Below are 24,704 nucleotides of genomic sequence, written 5' to 3' on the forward strand. Positions count from 1 at the left end.
ACTTTTCAGAGTTAAATTCCACCTGCCACTTATCTGCCCATTTGACCATCCTGTTTATATCTTTCTGTAGCCCAAGACACTCAACCTCACTGCGCCATCCGAGTTATTTCAGAAATGATCTGGAATGCACTGAGAGTCTGGTGATAGCAGATTCAAAAGGGAATTGGATTGCTCCCTGAAGAGAGAAAGAAATTGCAGGGTTACGGGGGGAAAGCCGGGGGAGTGGGACTAGCTCAGCTGTTCTTGCAGGAAGCCAGCATGAACACAATGGCCTCCTCCTGTGCTGTGATCATTCTACACTTTAAATGAGGCACAAAATGAGGCATTAATTTAAGCATAAATCAGTATGTGCACACACACAAATGTGTGCAAAAACACTTGTGCGCACATACACACGCATACAAACATATAAAAACATATGTGTACATTAACATGCACATGCTTACATACAAACCCACAAACACAATCATGTGTGCAACCACAACCACAAATACACACCCCCTGACAGATGGTAGCGGGATGATAGAGAATGTTATCCTGCCTTTTCCAATCGCAGCAACAATTATTTATTAAATCGAGTGGTGCAGGATGAGGCTCCACTTCACCAGAGAATTATCAGCTCCTACTTTTTGATCGTACCGAGGCAGAGGTCAAAGGGCAACGTTCACTGCTCACCCAAATGGCCACTATTCACTGAGGTCTGGGCACTGAGGTTCAGCAGACTTTTCACCCAAGGGGGGCATCACTGCCAGGCCAAAGTCACACCCATTGTCCACACACAAGGACTCCTTAACAGTCATCGTCATCGAGTCAATACAGCACAGGAAGCAGCCATTCAGCCCATTGAGTCCATGCTGGCTCTCTGTAGAGCAACCCAGTCAGTCCCATTCCCCGCTCAATCCCCGTATCCCTGCAGGTTTATATCCCTCAACTACCCATCCAATTTCCTTTTGAAACCACTGATTGTCAGTGAAGGTTACTTTGATTCCCAGGTTGAAGAAGTTGTCTCATGAGGAAAGGTTCAGCAGGTTGGGCCTAATACTCGTTGGGGTTTAGAAAAATGAGAGGTGATCTGATTGAAACATATAAGATCCTGAGAGGGCTTGACAAGGTGCGTAGGGAGAGGATGGTTCTCCTCACGGGCATGGAATCAGAGTAAAGAAATGGGGAGGAATTTCTTCTCTCAGAGGGTCGGTAGTGTTTAGAATTCTCTATCCCAGCAAGTAGTAGAATTTATTCAAGGCTGAGTTAGACAGATTTTTAATCGATAAGGGAGTCATGGGGGGCGGGGGGGGGAGAGGCTGGAAAGTGGAGTTAAGGCCACAGTCAGATCAGCCTTGATCATATTGACTGCCAGGGCAGGCTCAAGGGGCCGAATGGCCTCCTCCTGCTCCTATTTCTTATGTTCTTAAGTCTCCGCTTCCACCACCCTCACAGACAGTGAGTTCAAGGTCATTACCACTCACTACATAAAAGGGTTCTTCCTCACATCTCCCCTGCACCTCTTACCAAAAATCTTAAATCTGTAACCTTGTGCCACCAACTAATGGGAACAGGTTTTCTTTGTTTATCTTATCTAAATCTGTCATCATCTTGTCCCCCTCTATCAAATCTCCCCTCAATCTCCTTTGCTCCAAGGAGAACAACCCCAGCTTCTCCAGCCTAACCCTGTCGCTAAAATCCCCCCCATCCCTGAAACCATTCTGGTAAATCTCCTCTGCACCCTCACAATGACCCTCTCACCCTTCCAAATGTGTGGTGACCAGGACTGGACACAATACTCTAGGTGTGGCCTAATCAGGCCTTTGGAAACGTTCAGCATAACTTCACTGCTTTTGTACTCAATACCTCCATGCGTCAAACACAACAAACAACTTGCATTTAAATAGGGCCTTTACAGAAGGGTAAATCAATAAAGCATTGGACGCCTAGCCAAAGGGAGGTATTAGGATGGAGCTTAGTCATGGGTTTTAAGAAGGGCCTCAAAGGAGGGAAAGGCTGGTGGAGATGTTTAGGGAGATAATTAGGTCTGGTTCTGGGTAGCGAGCGTGACGACAATCTGACATGCTACATGCAGACCCTAATAGTCAGCAAACAGCACACGGAGCAGGAGTAGACCATTCGGCCCCTCAAGCCTGCTCCAACATTCAATAAGATCATGGCTGACCTGATTACAGCCTCGACTCCACATTCCGCCTACCCCCGATGACCTTTGACTCCCTTGTTAGTCAAGAATCTGTCTACCTCTGCCTTAAAAATATTCCACGACCCTGCCTCTACCCTCTCTGGGGAAGAGAGTTCCAAAGATTCATGACCTGCTGAAAGACAAAAAATTTTCTCATCTCCATTTAAATGGAAAACCCCCTATTTTTAAACTGCGTCCCCCTAGTTCTAGTTCGAGCAGACACAGCTCAGAGTTTGGGATCTTCCTTGCCCATTCAGCCTCAGTGCCACACTGACTGGTACATTTACTCATGGGGCCATTGCGGGAGGCGTGGCTGTAAATACTCTGGAATGAAATAGATGCCAGGGCGGAAAGGAAACATCATTGGGAACATTCTTGGCTGGGAAATCAGGAATTCACCCTCAGTAAGCGCAAGGTGAACTACGTGGTGGAATAGGGGCTGGCAATACCAGCTCAATGTATCCACAGTTCAGCCGTGGCTCAGCGGGTGGCGCTCTCTCACCTCCAAGTCCGAACATCGTGGGTTCGAGTCCCACTCCAGAGACTGGAGCACAAAGCTCTAGGTCGACACCTAGAGGTCACTGAGGGAGTGCCACACTGTCAGAGATGACATCTTTCAAATAAACCAAGGCCCTATCTGCCCTCGCTGGTGAACAAAGATCCCATGGCAGGATGGCGAGGAGGAGCGGGGACGTTCGCCCTGGTATCCTGACGAACATTTATCCCTCAGCCAACGTCACAAAAAAACACAGGTGATCTCGTCGTTTATCACATCGCTGTTAGCGGGAGCTTGCTGTGCACAAATGAGCTGCTGCCTTACCTACGTGACGGGAGGAATGACACTTCAACAAGTGCTTCAATGGCTGAAAAGCTCGCCCTGCGAGCAGGAAACAGGGCGACAGAGACGCAAGTTCTTTGCCTGTTCCTGGTGCTGGGAGTTAGATGATTTGAGGGGAGGCTATATTGGTGCCAAGTCAGAGTACAAAAACAAAACCTTTACAGAAAAACAATTAGAAGAGTGTCCTGCTGTCTCTCTGCATCTCCTGGTAATTATAGACCCCGAGTGTCTCAGGCTGTGTGGGACAGAACTACAAAGAGAGCCAATGGCTCCATCAGGCTGTTGCAAACCTGATCATTAGCAGAGCCACCTCCCCCTCTGGATTCACACAGCACACCTCTCAAAAGGTCACCCACGCAGTACTACTTCTTTCACTCTTAATTCCCTGGCTGACTCCGGTAATCCCAGGATACTAGGCGTATTTCCTGCTGTGGCACCCCTCCCTTAATATGCAACTGCTTCAAAGAAGAGTGGGAGGCGGCGAGGGGGGGGTGGGAGGGGGGAGGAGAGGCGTTGCTCTCCCTGGGGTATCCCGGCCAATAAATATCCCTCAACCAGCATTACTAAAAATCAAGCAGGTTATCTAGAAATGATCGCATCGCTGCTTGTGGGTGGGATCTTGCTGTGCACAAATAGCCCGCCTCATTTCCTACATTACAACAGTGACTACACTTCATTTCATTGGCAGTGAAGCACTCTGGGGGCATCCTGAGGTTGTGAAAGGCGCTACATAAATGCAAGTCCTTTCTTTTTACAACACATTCGGCCTCCGACCTTATCCATTGCTCCGACTGACCTTCCCGCGGCTCAACCTCCTGCTCTGTTTGTGCCTCTTGGTGGAGGGGGGGGGTTCCAGACTCTGATTTGCATCGCATCCCAATCCACGCTCGCCCCATTCCCCCCAATCCTTTCCCCACCTTGATCCACCCGAATGGTATGGAATCGGAGGTGAGTCCCGGTAACTTTCCATCAGCGAGTATTCTTCAAGGAAACACCCATCACCTTATGTAATGAATCCAATAAGGAACCCTCACCTAGAAAACGGTGAGAATATGCAACTCACTGCCACACAGCACTGAAGGGAAAAGCATAGGGGGGTTTAATGGGAAGCTGGATAAGCACACGAGGGAAAAAGGAATAGAAGGATCCATTGATGAGGTTAGATGAAATAGGGTGGGAGGAGGCTCATATGGAGCATAAACACCAAGAATAATAATTTGCATTTTATATCGCAGGGGGGGACCGGTTAACTCTGCGGCCAGCGCCCAGGTCAGATTAACACCGACAGCACAGGGTTTGATCCAATTTCTGGCTGAGGTAAACTCCGGGCCTGCCTCCTCACCCTGCCCAGGGCTAAAAAAATGAAATCATGGCACTCTGCCTGGGTTCAGCAAATAATCACCGAGGAACTGCCTTTGCGCAGAGACCTCAAGGAGATGATGGTTTATATAACACGTTTTGTTATTGGATCCACACCGGTTGAAGTTAAAATGAAGACGCAGTTGCTTTCTCTGCTGGAAAGAATTTAGTGACTTAGTTCACAGTCAACACTATTCCCGCCCAGTGTCCCAGCTATCCCCATTTATACCCTTTTGAGTAAAACAAATGAACAAAAAGGAGATAAATTAATAAAATAAGTTAAACACTTTAGGGGGCCAGTCTCTAAAAGGGACACCGACAAAAAAAAAATCTTAAAAGAAACTTTTCAAACCAAATCAAAATGTTGTCTTGGGGGTCAACGATGTGCCCCAGCCCCTGCGGTGCCCACCAATCAGGGAAGGCCTCTACCATGCTGGTGGACACCGCATACTCCCTCTCCACAGACACCCGGCCGCAAACACAGCCGCAGAAGAGGGGCAAGCAGTGGGGTTGGAGAACCCCCCTCAACCACCCGCTGCCTGGACCTGATAATGGCCAATTTGCCCAGGCCCAGGAGCACACAAGGAGGTCCTCCTCCCTCCTCACCACCACCCCCACCCCCACCCCCCACCGCCGCACCAGGTGCCTCAAGATCAGGAGCGTGGATCTGAAGCGCAACCAAACATTTAAAAGCAGCCCCTTCAAAGAACTAAAAAGGAGCTATAGTCTAATCCAACTTCCATGTGCATGGTCCACAGGCCTCACAAAACACACTGGCATCTTGGGAGACCGTGAATCGATGGAACCGTTGTGGCTGCTGCATGCAATACCCTCCACCCCAGGCCCCCGAAGGTAAGGGGGAGGGACTCCCGCGTAGACAGCCCGCTACTGGATGACAACAGGGCACCCTGTCGCCATTTATAGGGGTACAAAGACCCATCGCCTGTTTAACAAAGTAATTGCCATCAAACCTTAGCAATGTAAATAATAAGACATTGACATGTTTAATGTAATTAAAAATTGCAAGGTGCTTCACAGGAAGGCTATAAAACGGAATGAGACACTGAGCCACAGGAGGCCAGATGTCCAGAAGCTTGGTCAGAAAGATAGAATTGGAGCATTAATGAAAGGGAGGCGGAGGGCTCAGAGGGAACCCCAGCAGTCCAGGCCCAGGCAACTGAAGGCACAGCCACCAATGATGGAGAGATTAAAATCAAGGATGCTCAAGAGGCCAGCAATTAAGGGGTGCAGAGATTTTGGAGGGTCATGGGGATCTGGGAGAGATTATGGAGATAGGGAGGGGCGATGCCACGATCTGAAAACAAGAATAAGAATTTCAACATCGAGACATAGACCTATTGGGTTTGTTTCGGCGTTGTAACTACTTTGGGTCTGGGTCCAACAGCAGAATGCAGATGTTGTTGAAATTGGGGTGGTTTGAGTTCCTCACATAGCCGGGGTTAGGGGAGTGGTGGGATGCAGGGTCACTCAAACACCATCAGGATGAGGAGTGTCGGCTGTGAGAAAACAGTTCATTCCTCACATAAATATCCCACCCACACACGCCCGCACGCCCAGGAGAAAAAGATAAAGAAAGCGTCTCTTAAATATTACAGAAAAGTGGTCCTAGCTCTCAAATAAGACCCACCAGGATCGGGTTTTTATTTGCAACTGGCATGTTGGGTGTTTTTTTTATTCGTTCACGGGGTGTGGGCATCGCTGGCTGGGCCAGCATTTATTGCCCATCCCTAATTGCCCTTGAGAAGGTGGTGGTGAACTGCCTCCTTGTTCACCAAGATTACAGCAGTGACGCAACTTGTCAGAAAGACTGAGGAGGCGGGGTGGGGGGAAGTTCCTTTGGAGAGCCGCCCCATGTGTAAAACTGTGAGCATATGACACAGGGTTGCTGGAGTGAGATCCTGAGGGGGAGAGAGAGAAAGCGCCCTGCAGTCTGACTGAGGGCTCAGTGCGGCTGCTCAATGACCAGCCTGTGCCGCTAGCTGGTTGATACAAGTTTGAGAAGCTCCTCTTTGCGTCAGGGGCTCCTGCAGGCGTGGCCAGGATTTAAACCACCGCTCTGCTGCTGGAAGCTCAGTCAGTGCGGGGGAGGGGTACCGTGTGGCGCTGAGTCACTGAGGCACTGAGACAGGAAGATCCCAGCTCCCAATACCTGCTATGCTGCCAGGTGTCTGTCAGCATATTGGCTGCGGAGGTTTCTGACTGACCTCAATACCTCTTGTGCCTGATGGCTTTTGAAAGTGCAAAAAAAGCAAGTTGCGTTTAACGAACTTGGTAAGTACTTTGAAGTAATGCAAAGAGTTAAAGGAGGGTCGTGTGATTGGTGTTGTATAAATGAACTTCCAAAGGACGATTTCCAAAAATTCCACATAACGTAGGCTTGGTAGTGTAGAACTTGAATCCTGCCGTGAAGAGAGACATGTTGCCAAAGGTTTTCATATTGCAATCAAACAAGGGAATGCCAAATTTCAAAGGATCACACCAGGAGGAAAGGGGTGCTGATTGGTTGGCTAATTGACTCTGATTGGCCGAGGTGTTGCTATTGAGAAAGCAATGGGGAACTGTAGGCTCCTCAAGCTCCTGGGTAATTTCAAAAAGGACACAAGGTTTAAACATATTCCTTTTGCTTGCAGAGAACAGCTTCAACTCAGCAACACCTCAGCCAGAGTCAACTTGCCAACCAATCAGCACCCCTTACCCCTGCCGTATAAATTGTTGCGATTGTTTGAAATTTGGCATTCTAGTGTTTGTCCTGACGAGTGCAAGATGAAAAACTTTGACAACGTCTCTCTTTTCAGCCATAATTTAGGCTTGCTAAATCCAATGGACTTTAAGGAACAGCCTGTATACAAAATTAGCTGGAGGACAGAAAGCAGAGAGCAGTAAACAGCTGTTTATCACGCTGGAGGGGGATATCCAGCGGTGCTACCTAGGGGTCGGCATGAAGACCACCAAGCCTATCGCTAAATATTAATGACTTGGATACAGAGGGCATCATTTAAAAATTTGCAGGTGAGAACAACTTTCATTTATGTAGCACCTGTAAGGCAATAAACCATCCCAAGGCGCTTCTGAAGAGTGTTATTAAACAAAATTTGACACTGAGCCACATGAGGAGATATTAAGGCAGATGACCAAAAGCCTGGTCAAAGAGGTAGGTTTTAAACTTGGAAATGTAGCAAATACATTTTTGAAATTGGCAGGACAAATTGAGAAGGCTGTTAGAAAAGGTGATCCATGACTTTATTAACAGAGGTAGAGTAATTATGGTTTTATTTAGTGTGTAATGTACCTTTAAGAATAATACTTAAGGAAGATCACATGATCTGCAGCAACCATTAGGAGAGTAGCTCGGGCTACCTCAGCAGTCAGTGTAAGAGATAAGAGTTGGAGTTGAAAGCACACATGTGGTTGCTGCTGAGTAAATTGTAAATAAACTTAATGTTTCCACCCAAGAAGTGTCTGCAGATCAACTCTCATTAATAGCACAACAATGTGTATTTAAGACTGAGATAGATAGGTTCTTGATTGGTATGGGATCAAAGGTTACGGGGAGAAGGCGGGAGAATGGGGTTGAGAAACTTATCAGCCATGGTTGAATGGCGGGGCAGACTCGATGGGCCGAATGGCCTAATTTCTGCTCCTATGTCTTATGGTCTAACTCGGCTGCCCTACAACAAGAGGAATAGAGTATAGAAGCAAGGCAATCCTACTAAACATTTAGAAAACATGGATTGGGCATCAGCTGGCAAATTGTGTTCCAATTCTGGGTACCACACTTTAAAGAGGATTGCAAGGGTGCAGAAGTGATTTACCAGAATGATACTGGGGCTAAAAGGATTAAATTATCAGGGCAAGTTGCATAAACTTGACTTGTATTGCCTTTACTTTGGAAGATTAAAGGGTGGTCTAATGTTAATTAATCAAAGGATCTAATAGAGTAGATAGTGAGAGAGGTCGGACAGATCTGATGAGGGGCGTCCAGAGCAAGGGACAAAATTCCAGCTCGGCCATTCAGGGGTGATGTGAGGAGGCACTTTTTCACACAAAGGTTAGTGGAAATATGGAACTCTCTCCTACGACAAAAAGCCACTGAGTCGATTGATCATTTGAAATCTGAGATAGATAGGTCACGTTGAGTAAGGGGTACAGAAGCAGGTTAGGTAGATGGAGTTGAGATATACATCAGCCATGACCTAATTGAGTGGCAGAACAGCCGTGATGGGCTGAATGGCCTCCTCCTGCTACAATCTACCTACAGACTCGGTAAAGCTTCATTTCAGCCTTGGTTCAAACATGGCCAAAAGAGCTGAACTCCCGAGATGAGGTGAGAGTGACTGCCCTTGACACCAAGGCAGCATTTGACAGGGTGTGGTATCAAGGAGCCCTAGCAAAACTGGAGTCAATGGGAATCAGGGGGGAAACCTCTCCGCTGGTTGGAGTCATATCTAGCACAAAGGCAAGACAAGTGGCAAGTAACATTCACGCCACACAAGTGTCAGGCAATGACCATCTTCAACTGGAGAGAATCCAACCATCGCCCCTTGATGTTCAACAGCATTTCCAGCACTGAATCCCCCACTATCAACATCCTGGGGGTTACCATTGACCAGAAACTGAACTGGATTAGCCATATAAATACTGTGGCTACAAGAGCAGGTCAGAGGCTAGGAATCCTGCAACGAGTAACTCACCTCCTGACTCCCCAAAGCCTGTCCACCATCTACAAGGCACAAGTCAGGAGTGTGATGGAATACTCCCCACTTGCCTGGATGAGTGAAGCTCCCACAACATTAAAGAAGCTGGACACCATCCAGGACAAAGCAGTCCGCTAGACTGGCACCACATCCACAAACACTCACTCCCTCTGCCACCGACGCACAGTAGCAGCAGTGTGTACCATCTACAAGACGCACTGCAGGAATTCACCAAGGCTCCTTCGACAGCACCTTCCAAACCCACGACCACTACCACCTCGAGTGAGATTACCGGGTTCCAGTGGTAACCAACTCCACGTAAAAAGGCGTGTAAAAGTTTACATCATGCATTACAACCTCCGGAAAACCAAGCAAACTCACTTCACTTACCAGTTGAATTCATTGTAGTCGTTGTGTACCTCCCACCAGAAGTAGAACCAGACCAGGGTCAGGAAGAACGTGATGCAAAGGATGAGGAACCATAATCGCTCCCACTGGAAGAAAACACGGGAAAGAGGAGAAAATAAAATAGGTCAGTGGAACTCAAGGGCGGGAATGACGGGGACTGTGACCAATCTGTGAGCCCCTCCCCTCAAAACATGCCGAGATTAACCTCAGTCACTGTCCTGACACCGTGATGGCCTCCTTCATGTCAGCAGGATTAATAACATAGGTACGCTCACCATGCGTTTTCTTGCCTACCAAAAAAATAGATAAGCGGAAGTTGAAAGCGGCATGGGGATTTCTCCACACTGAACACAGCGCAGCTCTTACCCTATCCCCTGGCCCCTCAGACCTCCATGGGAGAACAATGGGAGAAGTAGGTTAATGGCAGAGTTTGGTTGTGTGTGTTTGGGGGGTGGGGGGGGATTTAATTGATTGGAGATAGCTGGTCTGGAGGCTTTGAGTCATCAAAGCTAGGTTTGAAATGCTAAAAACGTAAACGTGGCTGAAGTTTTAGGATGTCGGGGGTGAGGAAAATGTGCATTTTTAGATAAATTAAGGTAGTTTGAATTTCAAGGAGATGGTAGGATATTACACCTAGCCAGAGGAAACTAAACCAAATAGTGTGTTTATTTCTCCCAAGGGTTACTGAAAAAATTAGTACAATGAAAGGATTTATATTATGAGAAAGGTAAAGTTCAAAAGACATATGGGAACATATGGCACATATTTGCATTAAAAAGGGAAAACATGTATAAAGGAGAGAAGGCTGTGTGCAAGAGAAGAAGGCATTCCAAGATCTAAAAAGTATGAAAAGCCTCAAGCTTCTGTGCATCAAGTTGCTGTCGACAGGAACCAAAGCTGAGAAAATTAATGTTGAATTCCACTGTCTGGGGTATTGCGTTCCTTTGCTTGGGTCTGTTTAAATCTTTTTTTTTTACTGTTGCCCTAATGGAGGTGTAACTGGGAGCCAGATTAATTAGGAGTTATTATAGTGGTAATTTGTAGACCTATGTATATGCTTGAAGTCTTTTCTTCTGTTAATATATGTTTAATTTAGTTTTCTAAAAACCTCAAGTCATGATAGTCTTATTACTTCTGAATTCAGGACACGCATCTCGAAATAAAATACAAATTGAAAAACAGTTGTGACCGTGTGATCATGTTTCCCTCATGGATTTGATCTGCCTGGCACACATCAGCTGATACATCATATGAGTTTACAGACGCACCCTGAACAAGACACAACAGAGCCCGATGGGCTCTTTCTACTAACATTCTGACATGTCACCATCTAATATGGTTTGACACTGCCCAAATATATCTAGAGGACTGGTCTTCATCACAAGTGTCCTTAGAGTTTCTCTGCAGCATTTTTATCACAAACTTAACAGCACAGATACAAGGCACTCAGTCCAACTGGTCCATGCTGGTGTTTATGTTCCACATCAGCCTCTTCCCGACCTTCTTCACCTAACCCCATCAACATAACTCTCTATTCCTTTCTCTCTCTCTCTCATGTGTTTATCCAGCTTCCTCTCAAATGCATTTCTACAATTCACCTCAGCCGCACCTTGTGGTAGTGAATTCCACTCTCTGGGTAAAGAAGTTTCGCCTGAATTCCTTATTAGTGACTTATCTTTTGGACTGCCCACAAATCTTCTCTACACTCATCACACAAAATCTCTCCTACAAAAGCTGCAAAAATAGACAAACCTCAGAACCAAAAGCAAAACCAAAATACTGCAAGTGAGGGAAACAGAACATTTTCAGATTACTCAGCAGGTCAGGCAGCACCTGTGGCAAGAGAAGGAGTCAATGTTTCCAGTCAATGACCTTTCATCAGAACTGGGTCAAGTTAGTTTCTTTTAAAATTTATTCTTTCATGGGATGTGGGCAAGGCCAGCATTTGTTGCCCATCCCTAATTGCCCTTGAACTGAGGAGCTTGCAGAGGGCAGTTAAGAGTCTGGATCACTTGTGGGCCTGGAGTCACATGTAGGCCAGACCAGGTAAGGACAGCAGATTTCCTTCCCTAAAAGACATTAGTGAACCTGATGGGTTTTTTACAACAATCGATGATAGCTTCATGGTCACCATTACTGAGACTAGCTTTCAATTCCAGATATACTAATTGAATTTAAATTCTACCAGCTGACATGGTGGGATTTGAACAGATACCCCCACAGCATTAGCCTGGACCTCTGGATTCCTAGTCCAGTGACATTACCACTACGCCACCGTCTCCCCTCCCCCAGATCCAACCCGGGCAATTACTGCCCCAATCAGTCTACTCTCGATCATCAGTAAAGTAATGGAAGGGGTCATCAACAGCGCTATCAAGCTGCACTTGCTTAGCAATAACCTACTCACTGATGCCTAGTTTGGGTTCACCAGGGCCACTGAGCTCCTGACCTCATTACAGCCTTGGTTCAATCGTGGACAAAAGAGCTGAACTCCCGAGGTGAGGTGAGAGTGACTGCCCTTGACATCAAGGAGCCCTAGCAAAAACTGGAGTCAATGGGAATCAGGGGAAAAACTCTCCACTAGTTGGAGTCGTACCTAGCACAAAGGAAGATGGTTGTGGTTGTTGGAGGTCATAGATGGGAACACCACCACCTACAAGTTCCCCTCCAAGTCACTCACCATCCTGACTTGGAAATATATCACTGTTCCTTCACTGTCGCTGGGTCAAAATCCTGGAACTCTCTCCCTAACAGCACTGTGGGTGTACCTACACCACAGGGACTGCAGCGGTTCAAGAAGGCGGCTCACCACCACCTCCTCAAGGGCAACTCGGGATGGGCAATAAATGAGCCAGCGTAGCCTGCATCCCGTGAATTAATAAAAAACAGCTCCAAACAGGTTTTAAGCAAGTGCAGAGCAGATCAAGGGGAGGAGAAACAAAAGGGAAGGTCTGAGATAGGGTGGAGGACAGGAGAGATTAAATGGCCGAAGGAATGATGGTGTAAGTGTTTGGAAACGGAACAGGTAAAGATACAAAAGATAGGTCCAGGAGAAGGAAACATGGACTGCATGGCAAAGAACAGAAGTCCTTAAATGCTTCAAGAATCCTGAGCCCAGAACCTGATCAATATACTGACAGTGATGAGACTGCCTTAGCATTGCTAAGGCCCCTCCGAGCATGGGAGGCTGAGAGAGGGAGAGAGAGAGAGGCCGAGACCAAGAGAGAGAGAGAAAAAGAAATAGGGACAGAGAGAGAGAGAGAGAGAGAAAAAGAGAGAGAGAGAAAAAGAGAGAGAGAGCGAGAGAGAGAGAAAAAGAAATAGGGACAGAGAGAGAGAGAGAGAAAAAGAGGCAGAGAGAGCGAGAGAGAGAGAGAAAGAGAGAGAGGGAGAGGGAGAGAGAGAGAGAAAGAGACATGAGAGAGAGAAAGAGAGAGAAGAGACAGAGAGAGAGAGCAAGAGACAAAGAAAGAAAGGGAGCGATACAGAATTTTAGAATCACAGAATTTTAACAGCACAGGAGGAGGCCATTCAGCCCATTGTCTGCATTGGCTCTCCAAATGAGCATAATGACCTAGTGCCATTGCCCTGCCTTTTGCCCGTACCCTTGCACATTGTTTCTGTTCAAATAATCAGCTAATGCCCTCTTGAATGCTTTGATTGAACCTGCCTCCACCACACTTCCAGGCAGTGCATTCCAGACCTGAACACTCGTTTTTCTCACGTCACACTTGTTTCTTTTGCAAATCACTATATCTTGCCATCTCATTCTTGATCCTTTTGCGAGTGGGAACAGCTTCTCCCTAACTCTTCTCTCCAGCCCCACACGATTTTGAATATCTCTATCAAATCTCCTCTTAGCCGTCTTTTCTCCAAAGAGAACAGTTCCGTACTATCTTCATAGCTGAAATTTCTCGTCCCTGGAACTATTCTTGTAAAAAAGAATTACACTAGAATTACATGACAGGGGGTGCTATCTCAGCTTCTGTGTAAAGGAGGCACAGCAGGAACATCCTTGAAGGACAAACTAAAATCAACACACACACACATGCTCGACACGCACACACTCTCTCCACAAAGGACCCTTTAAAAGGTCACGTCACAAAAGGGTTTTTGGAGGCCAATCCTCTCAGTCCCAGGACATCACTGCAGGAGTTCCTCGACCCAACCATCTTCAGCTGCTTCAGCAATGACCTTCCTTCCATCAAAAAGGTCAGAAGTGGGGATATTCGCTGATGACTGCACCTTGCATGACCTCAGAATCTCTCAAAGCACTTTACAATCAATTAATTACATTTTGAAGTGTGGTCATTGTTATAATGTAGGGAACTCAGCAGCCAATTTGCATGCTTTTAAATTTTTTTTATTCTTTCATGGAATGTGGGCATTGCTGCCTGGGCCAGCATTTATTGCCCATCCCTAATTGCCCTTGAGAAGGCAGTGGTGAGCTGCCTTCTTGAACAGTACGCTACAGAACCAGTGTGCCGTAGGTACACCCACAGTGCTGTTAGTGAGGGAGTTCCAGGATTTTGACCCAGCGACAGTGAAGGAACGGCGATATATTTCCAAGTCAGGATGGTGAGTGACTTGGAGGGGAACTTCCAGGTGGTGGTGTTCCCCATGTGTCTGCCACCCTTGTCCTTCTCGGTGGTAGAGGTTTGGAAGGTGCTGTCGAAGGAGGCTTGGTGAGTTGCTGTAGCGCATCTTGTAGATGGTACACACTGGTGCCAATGAGCGTCGGTGGTGGAGGGGTTTGTGGATGGGGTGTCAGTCAAGTGGGCTGCTTTGTCCTGGATGGTGTTCTTGAGTGTTGCTGGAGTTGCACTCATCCAGGCAAGTGGAGAGTATTCCATCACACTCCTGACAAGTAAGCTCCCGCAAAACAGCAATGTGATAATGACCAGATTATTTTATGTGATGTAGTTTAGGGGACAATTAATAGCCCAGGATGATTAGGAGGAATCTCCTGCTCTTCTGCAAGGTAGCAGATGTGGGATCTTTTCTGTCTACCTGAGAGAGTAGACTGTGCCTCGGTTTAATGTCTCATCCAAACGATAGCACCTCAGTGCTGCACTGAAGTCCCAACAGAGATTACGTGCTCAAGGCTGTAGAATGGGGCTTCTGGCTTTATGAAGCAGTGCTGAGAGCACTAGCCTCCAAGTTGTGTGTGTCCATGCACAGAAAGCAAGTGACAGAGGGAGAATACACCAGCCAGAAAGAGATGGTGAGCAAGAGACAGAGTGTAACCGATCTGGGTCCCAGAAGGAGAGACAAATTGCAAGTGAGAGGGCACGAGGATAACAAGGGAGAATGAGATAATGAGATAAAGGGTGAGTAACAAGACAGTGAGAGAGATGGAGAGACAGGAGTAGAGACACGACGTGGATTATTATGTCACCGGTTAACACATTAATTAGCTCTGTACTGTGGCGTCAGCCAAGATCCACACATTGCACAGCGCAGCTGGTGTTCACTAGCTTGTACAGGTTATGTAGATTGACAGCTAAACTTGTTTATAGTGTTGTTGGATCAATGATATATGAATAAAATATTTCTCCTACACTGATGTAAACAGGTTCTTGATACAGCTTTCAAATTAGTTCAGAATTCTCAGGCTCCCTTCTGTCTTCGAGAACCTTTTCTCCTCCCACACCCTCCAACACCAACACTGTTGACATTCTCATGGGGCAGGATGCATGTATCCAGTAAGATAAAAGCAAAAAACTGCGGAAGCTGGAAATCAAAAACAAAAACAAAAATACCTGGAACAACTCAGCAGGTCTGGCAGCATCTGTGGAGAGGAGCACAGTTAACGTTTCGAGTCTGCATGACTCTTCAACAGAACTAAGTAAAAATAGAAAAGGGGTGAAATATAAGCTGGTTTAAGGGGGGGGTGGTTGGGACAAGAGAGCTGGATAGAGGGCCAGTGATAGGTGGAGATAACCAAAAGACGTGTTGAAGGTGGTGATATTATCTAAAGGAATGTGCTAATTAAGGGTAGAAAGCAGGACGAGCAAGGTACAGATAGCCCTAGTGGGGGTGGGGTGGGGTGAAGGAATCGAAATAGGCTAAAAGGTAGAGATAAAACAATGGATGGAAATACATTTAAAAATAAAGGAAATAGGTGGGAAAAGAAAAATCTATATAAATTATTGGAAAAGAAAGGGGGGGATCGGAAAGGGGGTGGGGATGGAGGAGAGAGTTCATGATCTAAAATTGTTGAACTCAATATTCAGCCCGGAAGGCTGTAAAGTGCCTAGTCGGAAGATGAGGTGCTGTTCCTCCAGTTTGCATTGAGCTTCACTGGAACAATGCAGCAAGCCAAGGACGGACATGTGGGCATGAGAGCAGGGTGGAGTGTTGAAATGGGCGACAGGGAGGTCTGGGTAATGCTTGCGGACAGAACAAAGGCGTTCTGCAAAGTGGTCACCCAGTCTGCGTTTGGTCTCTCCAATGTAGAGGAAAACGCATTGGGAGCAGTGAATGCAGTAGACTAAATTGAGGGAAGTGCAAGTGAAATGCTGCTTCACTTGAAAGGAGTGTTTGGGCCCTTGGACGGTGGGGAGAGGGGAAGTAAAGGGGCAGGTGTTGCATCTTCTGCGGTTGCATGGGAAGGTGCCGTGGGAGGGGGTTGAGGTGTAGGGGGTGATGGAGGAGTGGACCAGGGTGTCACGGAGGAAACGATCCCTATGGAATGCCGCCAGGGGGGTAAAGGGAAGATGTGTTTGGTGGTGGCATCATGCTGGAGTTGGCGGAAATGGCGGAGGATGATCCTTTGAATACATAGGCTGATGGGGTGTTAAGTGAGGACAAGGGGGGACCCTATCATGTTTCTGGGATGGAGAAGAAGGTGTGAGGGCGGCTGCCCTCATCTTCCGACTAGGCACTTTACAGCCTTCCGGACTGAATATTGAGTTCAACAATTTTAGATCATGAACTCTCTCCTCTATCCCCACCCCCTTTCTGATTTTTCCCCCTCCTTTTTGTTTTTTCCAATAATTTATATAGATTTTTCTTTTCCCATCTATTTCCATTATTTTTAAATGTATTTCCATCCATTGTTTTATCTCTACCTTTTAGCCTTTTTCGATTCCTTCACCCCACCCCACCCCCACTAGGGCTATCTGTACCTTGCTCGTCCTGCTTTCTACCCTTAATTAGCACATTCCATAGATAATATCACCACCTTCAACACCTCTTTGTCCTTTTGTCTGTGACATCTTTTGGTTATCTCCACCTATCACTGGCCCTCTATCCAGCTCTCTTGTCCCAACCTCCCCCCCCAGCTAAATCCAGTTTATATTTCACCCCTTTTCCATTTATACTTAGTTCTGTTGAAGAGTCATACGGACTCGAAACGTTAACTGTGCTCCCTTCCACAGATGCTGCCAGACCTGCTGAGTTTTTCCAGGTATTTTTGTTTTTGCATGTATCCAGTGTTTTGTGTGTGTGTGTGTGGTACCAGGTGCTGCAAGGAATGTCAACATTGCCTTGTTTAAGAAGGGAGGAGGGAGGGGTAGGGGTTAAGTGCTACAGATTACATCCTCCTCCCTATGCACCAACAAGGAATTCTGCCTCACCTAATACTGGGGAAAATTGCAGTTCGTTTCCTCTGTGTCCAAGTGTCGGCCATGTCTCAGTAGCTAACCTGAGTCATGGGCACAAGGTCTCAGCTGAGACTCCCAGTGCCGGTACTGAGGGACTGCTGCACTGTCAGAGCTGCTGTCTTTTGGATGAGATCTTTAGCTGAGTGCCCTCTCAGGTGGATGTAAAAGATCTCCACAGCACTATTTTGAAAAGTGCAGCGGGAAGGGGGGGTGGTGGTTCTCCCTGATCTTTTGGCCAATATTCATCCCTCAATCAACATCGCTGAAACAGATTAAATGGGCATTTTCACAGTTTATGGGATCCTGTGGGCAACTGGTTTCCACATTTCCTATGCTCCAACAGTGACTACACTTCTAAAGTGATCATTCGCTCTGAAGCCTTTTGGGATGTCCTTAGCTGGTGAAGGGAGCTGTAAAAATGCCTCTTCCATCCTTTTCACTTGTATTTGCTCAGCAGACTCCTCCCATCATGGCAGCGTTCTGCTCTCCGCATTGGAATCTGATTGGCCTGTACTGACCACATGACTAACATCACATGGTCAGCTCAGACCAACCAACAATGGAGGAGGGACACACTAGGTGTACCCTGCTGGAAAATAGCTAAGTACTTGAATAGGAAAAAAAATTGTACAGCTACACGGAAAGTGGAAGTGATTGGATAGTTTCTTCAAAAGAGCCAGCACAGACACGATGGGCCAAATGGTTTCCTTCTGTGCCGGATTGTTCTATGGTGAACAAGCAAAACATACATTTGAGCTGAGTTATGTATAAACCACACATGATCATAACCTCATAAATGTTTATTAGTTAACGCCCCATAAACCAAGCCAGTTAAGCCTCCTTTATTTCATTGTTAGGGTTGCCAACCATGGTGGAATAGTTCCCTGGAGGTTTTAGCCACACAATTTCCCCTCTAATCAAACACAATTTTCTTCCCTCCCATCTCCAGCATATTTTTACAATTACTAAACAAAAGGAGTGAAAGAAAAATAAACCATATCATTTGATCGAGTGCCATTTTGACTTTACTACCTGGGTGTCTCGAAACTCTAGGGCAATCTCGTGGAGGGTCAGCCACCCCTAGCCACCGCACTCCAGTGGCTTGGCATCTTACTCAAGGGTAGTAGTTGGCAGGAGCAGAGTTGAAGAGATCGCAACTAAATGTCACCAGCTGAATGGTGGCTCATCGTCATGCAAGTGCTAATGTATTCTCTGTCACAACGGCCAGATGCCAGCTTCAGCCTCCCACACAACAGCTGACAGCGCCTGACATTTGGACAACCTGCACTGGTGTCAAAACAACGGAGGCGGTGGTGGCTCAGTCACCCATCGGAGGATGTGGAGGGTGCCTGAAGGCATGGGTGGGTGGGGAGGAGCAGTGTGGTCCACAGGGCGCGTGGTCAGCTCCCTTGGAGTTTTACATCAAGCAGGTGGGTCCCTCCGTGCAAGTTTCTGCATTTTGTCTGGAAGAAGTGCTCCCCAACAATACCGCTGAATGGCAGAGTTGAAAAGGAGAAAGTAAATCGCGGAAGCGTACAGCATACCATGCTCGTGCCAGGTCTTTGAAAAGGATCATCAGTTACTGCCATTCTCCCCCCTGCTCCTTCCCGTAGCCCTCCATTTTAATGTTGCTTCAAGTTTCATTCTCATTCCCATTTGAATACTTTCACCGTCCTTTCAGGCAGCGCATTCCGGATCGTAACTCACTATGGAATTTTTTTCCTCATGCCACCTCTGGTTCTTTTGTCAATCACCTTACGTCCGAGAGGCTCTGGTTACCGACCCTCCTGCCACTGGAAGCGGTCTCTTCTTATTCAAACCATCAGAAGCCTTCATAATTTTGAACACGTCTACCAAATCTTCCCCCATAACCTTCTCTGTTCCAAGGAGAACAATCCCAGCTTCTCCAGTCTCTCCGTGTAACTGAAGCCCGTCATTGCTGGCATCATTCTAGCAAGCCGAAGGGGGAGGCGATGGCGTAGTGGTAGTGGTATTGCCACTGGACCGGTAATCCCGAAACTGAGGGGTATTGCTGTAGGGACCTGGGTTCAAATCCCACCGTGGCAGATGGTGGAATTTGAATCCAATAAAAATCTGGAATTAAAAGTCTAATGCTGACCGAAGCCATTGTCGTAAAAACCCATCTGGTTCACTTCCCTTTAGGGAAGGAAATCTGCTGTCTTTATTTGGTCTGGCCTACATGTGACTCCAGACCCACAATAAATGCCCCTTGCAGAGCAATAAATGCTGGCTGACGCCCACATCCCATGAACGAATATTTAAAAAAATCTCCTCTGCATCCTCTCCAAGGAATTCTTCCGAAAGTGTAGATGCACAGAATTAGCCATAATATTCCAACTGCTGTTTAACCAGCTCGTATGATGATTCGCAAGAGGATTTGAGTACAGGAGCAAAGGAATCTTGCTGCAATTGGATTGAGCCTCGGTGAGACCACAGCTGGAGTATTGTGCACAACTTCGGTCTCCACATCTAAGGATGGATGTACTTACCATAGAGGGAGTGCAACAGGGGTTCACCAGACCGATCCCTGGGATGGCAGGATTGTCTTATGAGGAGAGATTGAAGAGATTGGGCCTGTATCCTCCAGCGTTTGGAAGATTTAAAATATACTAAATTCTCACAGGGCTCAACATGGTAATGCAGGAAGGCTGTTTCTCCTGCCTGGAGGGTGGGGGGGAGGTGGTGTCTACAACCAGGGGACACAGTCTCAGAATAAGAGGTAGGTCATTTAGGACCTAGATGAGGAGAAATTTCTTCACTCACTGGGTGGTGAATCTTTGGAATTCTCTACCTTATAGGGCTGTGGAAGCTCAGCCATTGAGCATGTTCAACAGAGAGATCGATAGGTTTCTACATATTAAAAACATCAAGGGATATGGGGATAGTGCAGGAAAATGGCATTGAGGCAGAAGATTAGCCATGATCTAGTTGAATGAAGGAGCAGGAACGAGGGGCTAAATGGCCAACTCAGACTCCTTTTTTAAAAATTCATTTCTGGGACGCTGACTAGGCCAGCATCTATTACCCATCCCAAATCCCTTTGAACTGCCTTTTTGAACCGCTGCAGTCCATGTGGTGTATGTACACCCACAGTGCTGTTAGGGAGGGAGTTCCAGGATTTTGACCCAGTGACAGTGAAGGAACGGCGATATATTTCCAAGTCAGGATGGTGAGTGACTTGGAGGGGAACTTCCAGGTGGTGGTGTTCCCATCTATCTGTTCCCTTGTCCTTCTAGATGGTAGTGGTCGTGGGTTTGGAAGGTGCTGTCGAAGGAGCCTTGGTGAATTCGTGCAGTGCATCTTGTAGATGGTACACACTGCTGCCACTGTGCATCGGTAGTGGAGGGAGTGAATGTTTGTGGTTAGGGAGTCTCCCTTGGGGCAGGTGGTGGTAGTGTTGTCACTGGACTAGTAATCCAGAGACCCAGGGGTAATGTTCTGGGGATCTGGGTTCAAATCCCACCATGGCAGATGAAATTTGAATTCAATAAAAAAAAGTCTGATGATGGCCACGAAACCATTGCCGATTGTCGTAAAAAACCCATCTGATTCACTGATGCCCTTTAGGGGAGGAAATCTGCTGTCCCTACCTGGTGTGGCCTACATCTGCCTAAAACCTACAGCAATGTGGTTGACTCTTAAATTCCCTCTGAACAAGGGCAATTAGGATGGGAAATAAATGCTGGCCGAGCCAGTGACACCCTCATCCGTGGACGACTTTTTAAAAAAATCAAGCGGGGCTGTTTTGTCCTGGAAGGTGTCCAGCTTCTTCAGTGTTGTGGGAGCTGCACTCATCCAGGCAAGTGGGGAGTATTCCATCACACATCTGACTTGTGCCTTGTAGATGGTAGACAGGGTTTGGGGAGTCAGGATGTGGGTTTCTCATCACCGGATTCCTAGCCCCTGATCTGCTCTTGTAGCCACAATATTTATATGGCTAGTCCAGTTCAGTTTCTGGTCAATAGTAATCCCCAAGTCATTGATAGTGAGGGATTCAGCAATGGTAATGCCATTGAATGTCAAGGCGCGATAGTTACATTCTCTCTTGTTGGAGATGGTCATTGCCTGACACATTGGTGCGAATGTTACTTGCCACATGCCAGCCCAAGCCTGGATATTGTCCAGGTCTTGCTGCATTGGACACAGGCTGTTTCAGTATCTGAGTCACCACGAATGGTGCTGAACATTGAGAAATCACCCCCACTTCTGACTTTATGATGGAAGGAAGGTTATTGATGAAGCAGTTGAAGATGGTTGGGCTGTGGACACTACCCTGAGGAACTCCTGCACCAATATCTTGGGACTGAGGTGATTGACCTCCGACAATCACAACCAGCTTCCTTTGTGCTAGGTATGACTCCAACCAGCGGAGAGTTTTCCCCCTGATACCCGTTGACTCCAGTTTTGCTCGGGCTCCTTGATGCCACACTTGGTCAAATGCTGCCTTGATGTCAAGGGCAGTTGCTCTCACCTCACCTCTGGAGTTCAGCTCTTTTGTCCATGTTTGAACCAAGGCTGCAAAGAGCCAGTAAAGGTTTAGCAGAACAAATCTCAACCTTTCTGCCCCCAAAAATTACTGAAGCTGTAGATGGAGTCAATAAAAAGTTCAAAACCAAGCTTGTTCAATGTTTGTTAGGCAAAGGTGTTAAGAGTTTCAGAAACAAGGCAAGTAGGTGGGGTTTTGATACAGATCAGCCATGATTGGATTAAATGATGGAACAGACTCGAGGGACTGACTGGTCTCATGTTGTGCCAAAGACCTAGCTTGCCAGGATGATTCCCAGATAGAGAAACAACCATTAATTGGACTCAAGATGGCAAAAGAATAATGGGGGGGAGATGAAGGAAATTTTGTTTGCTCTGGAATGCACCGAGTGAAGGGGGTGGAAGCAGATTCAATCGTAAATTTTGGGAAGGATTAAGACATATTCTTGGAAAGGAGAAATTTGAAAGGCTATGGGGAAAGACCAGGAGAATTGGTAGCTCTTTCAATGAGCCAGCACAGGCACAATGGGCTGAATGGTCTCCTCCTAAGCTGCAAGATTCTACGGTTTTAAGCTGGGTCTACTTTCAGTGGATAATGGAAGCCTAAGAGGAGATTATATCAAGAGTGTTGACAGCAAAGAGGGGATGTAATTGCCATTAGAACATTATCATGGTTTAGGAAGTTGACGATGTATGGTCAGAGTGAGGAACTAGCTTCAGGAACAATTCCTTGATACAGAGGAGAGCTTTAACGTAGGGTGTGGTTGTGGCATTGATGTAAGTAAATGTGCAATGGAATTAAAGAGAAAAGGCACCATTCCGCAAATACGAAGCAGAACGAAGAGACGACTAAACTGCCCAATCCCCTACTTTATAAGACTCATAAGGACTATGTAAATGACTGAGAATTTAACGACCTAAACCTGACAACATATGATCGATGGACTTTAATACAAAATGCAGAGTGCAGTAGACCTTTCATTTTTATTCTGTTAATTAAGGAGACCTGCATTGTAATTATTTGTGTACTGAAATTTCAACAATTGCGCAATCCTATTATTTCATATTTTATTTTTAGTTTAACGATGGTCTGTAGCTGTTTATGAATTATGATTACTCGTTTTATTTGTATCATCATCACAATTCAACAGCTGCCACCATGGTGATTTTTCAATAAACCCATTTTCTGTCTATACACAGATCGTTGCATCTTTAAAAGGGAAGACTGAGGAAGACACTGGACTATGGGGAAGAGTACCAGCAAGGGGTTAAAGACAAACTATTGGTGGTCAATGTCCTCCCACACTGAGCAAAGTGAAAGAGATGGAGAATACCCCTTGGTCCTCGGAGGGTTAAGTTCACCCTTCATTGGCACCAGGAGTTAATTACAGTAATCACCATGTCTGCTGAAACTAACAACAGGATGTCTGAAACTGAAGCTCTTCTTGTCTGGCTGGAGATACTGCACAGGGAAAGAAAACAGCTTCTCCAAATAGATAGGGTAGACATTCTAATTGCAGGTCTGTGTCAACCCAGCTCACAACCAGTGGTTACTGTGACACAGTTTAGCAAATGGGACGGAGCTGGTGAGAGAGAGGAAGAGAGAGCACAAACGAGCGAGAGACAACAAAGGGGCTGCAATGTGTAAGCTGTCATTTCGCAACCCCATACTGCAGCCTTCACTAAGCAACACCAGAAATTCAAGTGTCAGTTGCATGCAATCTTCTGACTCTTTTGCTTGGGGGCATGGGGTGTGGGCTCTCATTATTCCAAAAGAGAAGTCAGCCATGGCTCCAAACGTAGCACTGCTGCCTCTTGAGTCAGGAGCTTGTGGGTTCAAGCCCCACTCCAAAGACTTGAGCACAAAACTGACAGCCCTAGTCTATTACAAGTCCTGCATTCAGAGGTGTCATTTTTCATGAAACGTTAAACTGAATATCCATCTGCGCCCTCAGGTGGATGTAAAAGATCCCATGGCCACAGTCTTGAATATGAGCAGGGGAGTTATCCCGGCCAACATTTATCCTCAACCAGCTTCGCAAAAAAAAGACCACCGGGTCATCATCACGTTACTGTTTGTGGGAGCTTGCTGTGCACAAAGGGCTGCCACATTTTGCAACAGCGACTACACTTCAAAAAGTAGTTAATCGGCTGTAACACATTTTGGGATATCCCAAGGCAGTGAAAGCTACTATATTAAAGCAAGTCTTTCTTTTACTGCCCGACAAGCAGGTCATGTTACAGCTTCACAGAAACAGCTGAAGAACTCCAAGCATTTCTCACCCCCTCCATCACCACGCTCAACTCAGCGGGAGCTCAGCGGGTAACACGCTCGCCTTTTGTCAGGAGGTTGTGGCTTCAGTCCAAGTCCCACTCCAAGGTCTCGAGTACAAAGCTCAGGCTGATACTCACGCTGCAGCGCCGAGGGAGCGCTGCACGGTCGGAGGTGCCGTCTTTCAGATGAGATGTTAAAACTGAGGCCCCTTCCACCTTCTCAGGTGGATGTGAAGGATCCCTGCAGCCGCTGGGAGAGCTGACTGGAACGTTCTGGGAATAGATGGCAGGTGAGCTGGCATTTGATAAAAAGGTTGGTTCACTGGTAATTAGCGACAATCTGTATGAACCTGTCAGCTCTCTCTGTTACTGATCTCTCAGTGCCCTGCGCCGCACTATCCATTTCGTTCAAATGGTGCTGAGGTGAGTGTTCCATCGCTCAGTGAGCTGAGCTGGGTGTTGTGGTGACAGGAGGTCATGACCTCGCCAATCCACCAGCTCCTGCTCGTTGCCCCTGTGTTATTATCTGTAAGCAGAGGTGCATCGGTTGCACGGTTGTTCAGGCGTCCGTAATATGCGTCATGAGTTACGTTCACAACATGCAGAACAGCAACAGCCTACTTAAAACCAGAGCGGTAGCAATTGTATAGGCCTTTTAACCAACATAAAATGTCCCAAGACATTTCAGAGGAGTGTTACCAGGCCACAAAACTGACGTTGGGTCAAAGAACAAGCTATTAAGATATAGACCTTTCACATCCTCGGGGAATCCCAAAATGTTTTGCAGCCAATTAACTGTTTAAAAAGTGTAG

At 46.7% G+C, this 24,704-nt stretch overlaps 1 protein-coding gene across 1 annotated transcript in view; it reads right to left on the reverse strand.

Annotated features, from left to right (window-relative positions):
* gdpd5b (glycerophosphodiester phosphodiesterase domain containing 5b) overlaps positions 1–24,704 on the reverse strand; it is a 227,580-nt gene that overhangs the window by 68,070 nt on the left and 134,806 nt on the right. The window contains exon 3 of the mRNA XM_078544979.1: positions 9,488–9,591. Coding sequence (XP_078401105.1) covers positions 9,488–9,591 — 104 coding nt within the window. The remainder of the gene's footprint in view (positions 1–9,487; positions 9,592–24,704) is intronic.

The sequence above is a fragment of the Cetorhinus maximus genome, chromosome 7 (genome assembly GCF_964194155.1).
Source record: "Cetorhinus maximus chromosome 7, sCetMax3.hap1.1, whole genome shotgun sequence".
NCBI classification, from domain to species: Eukaryota; Metazoa; Chordata; class Chondrichthyes; order Lamniformes; family Cetorhinidae; genus Cetorhinus; species Cetorhinus maximus.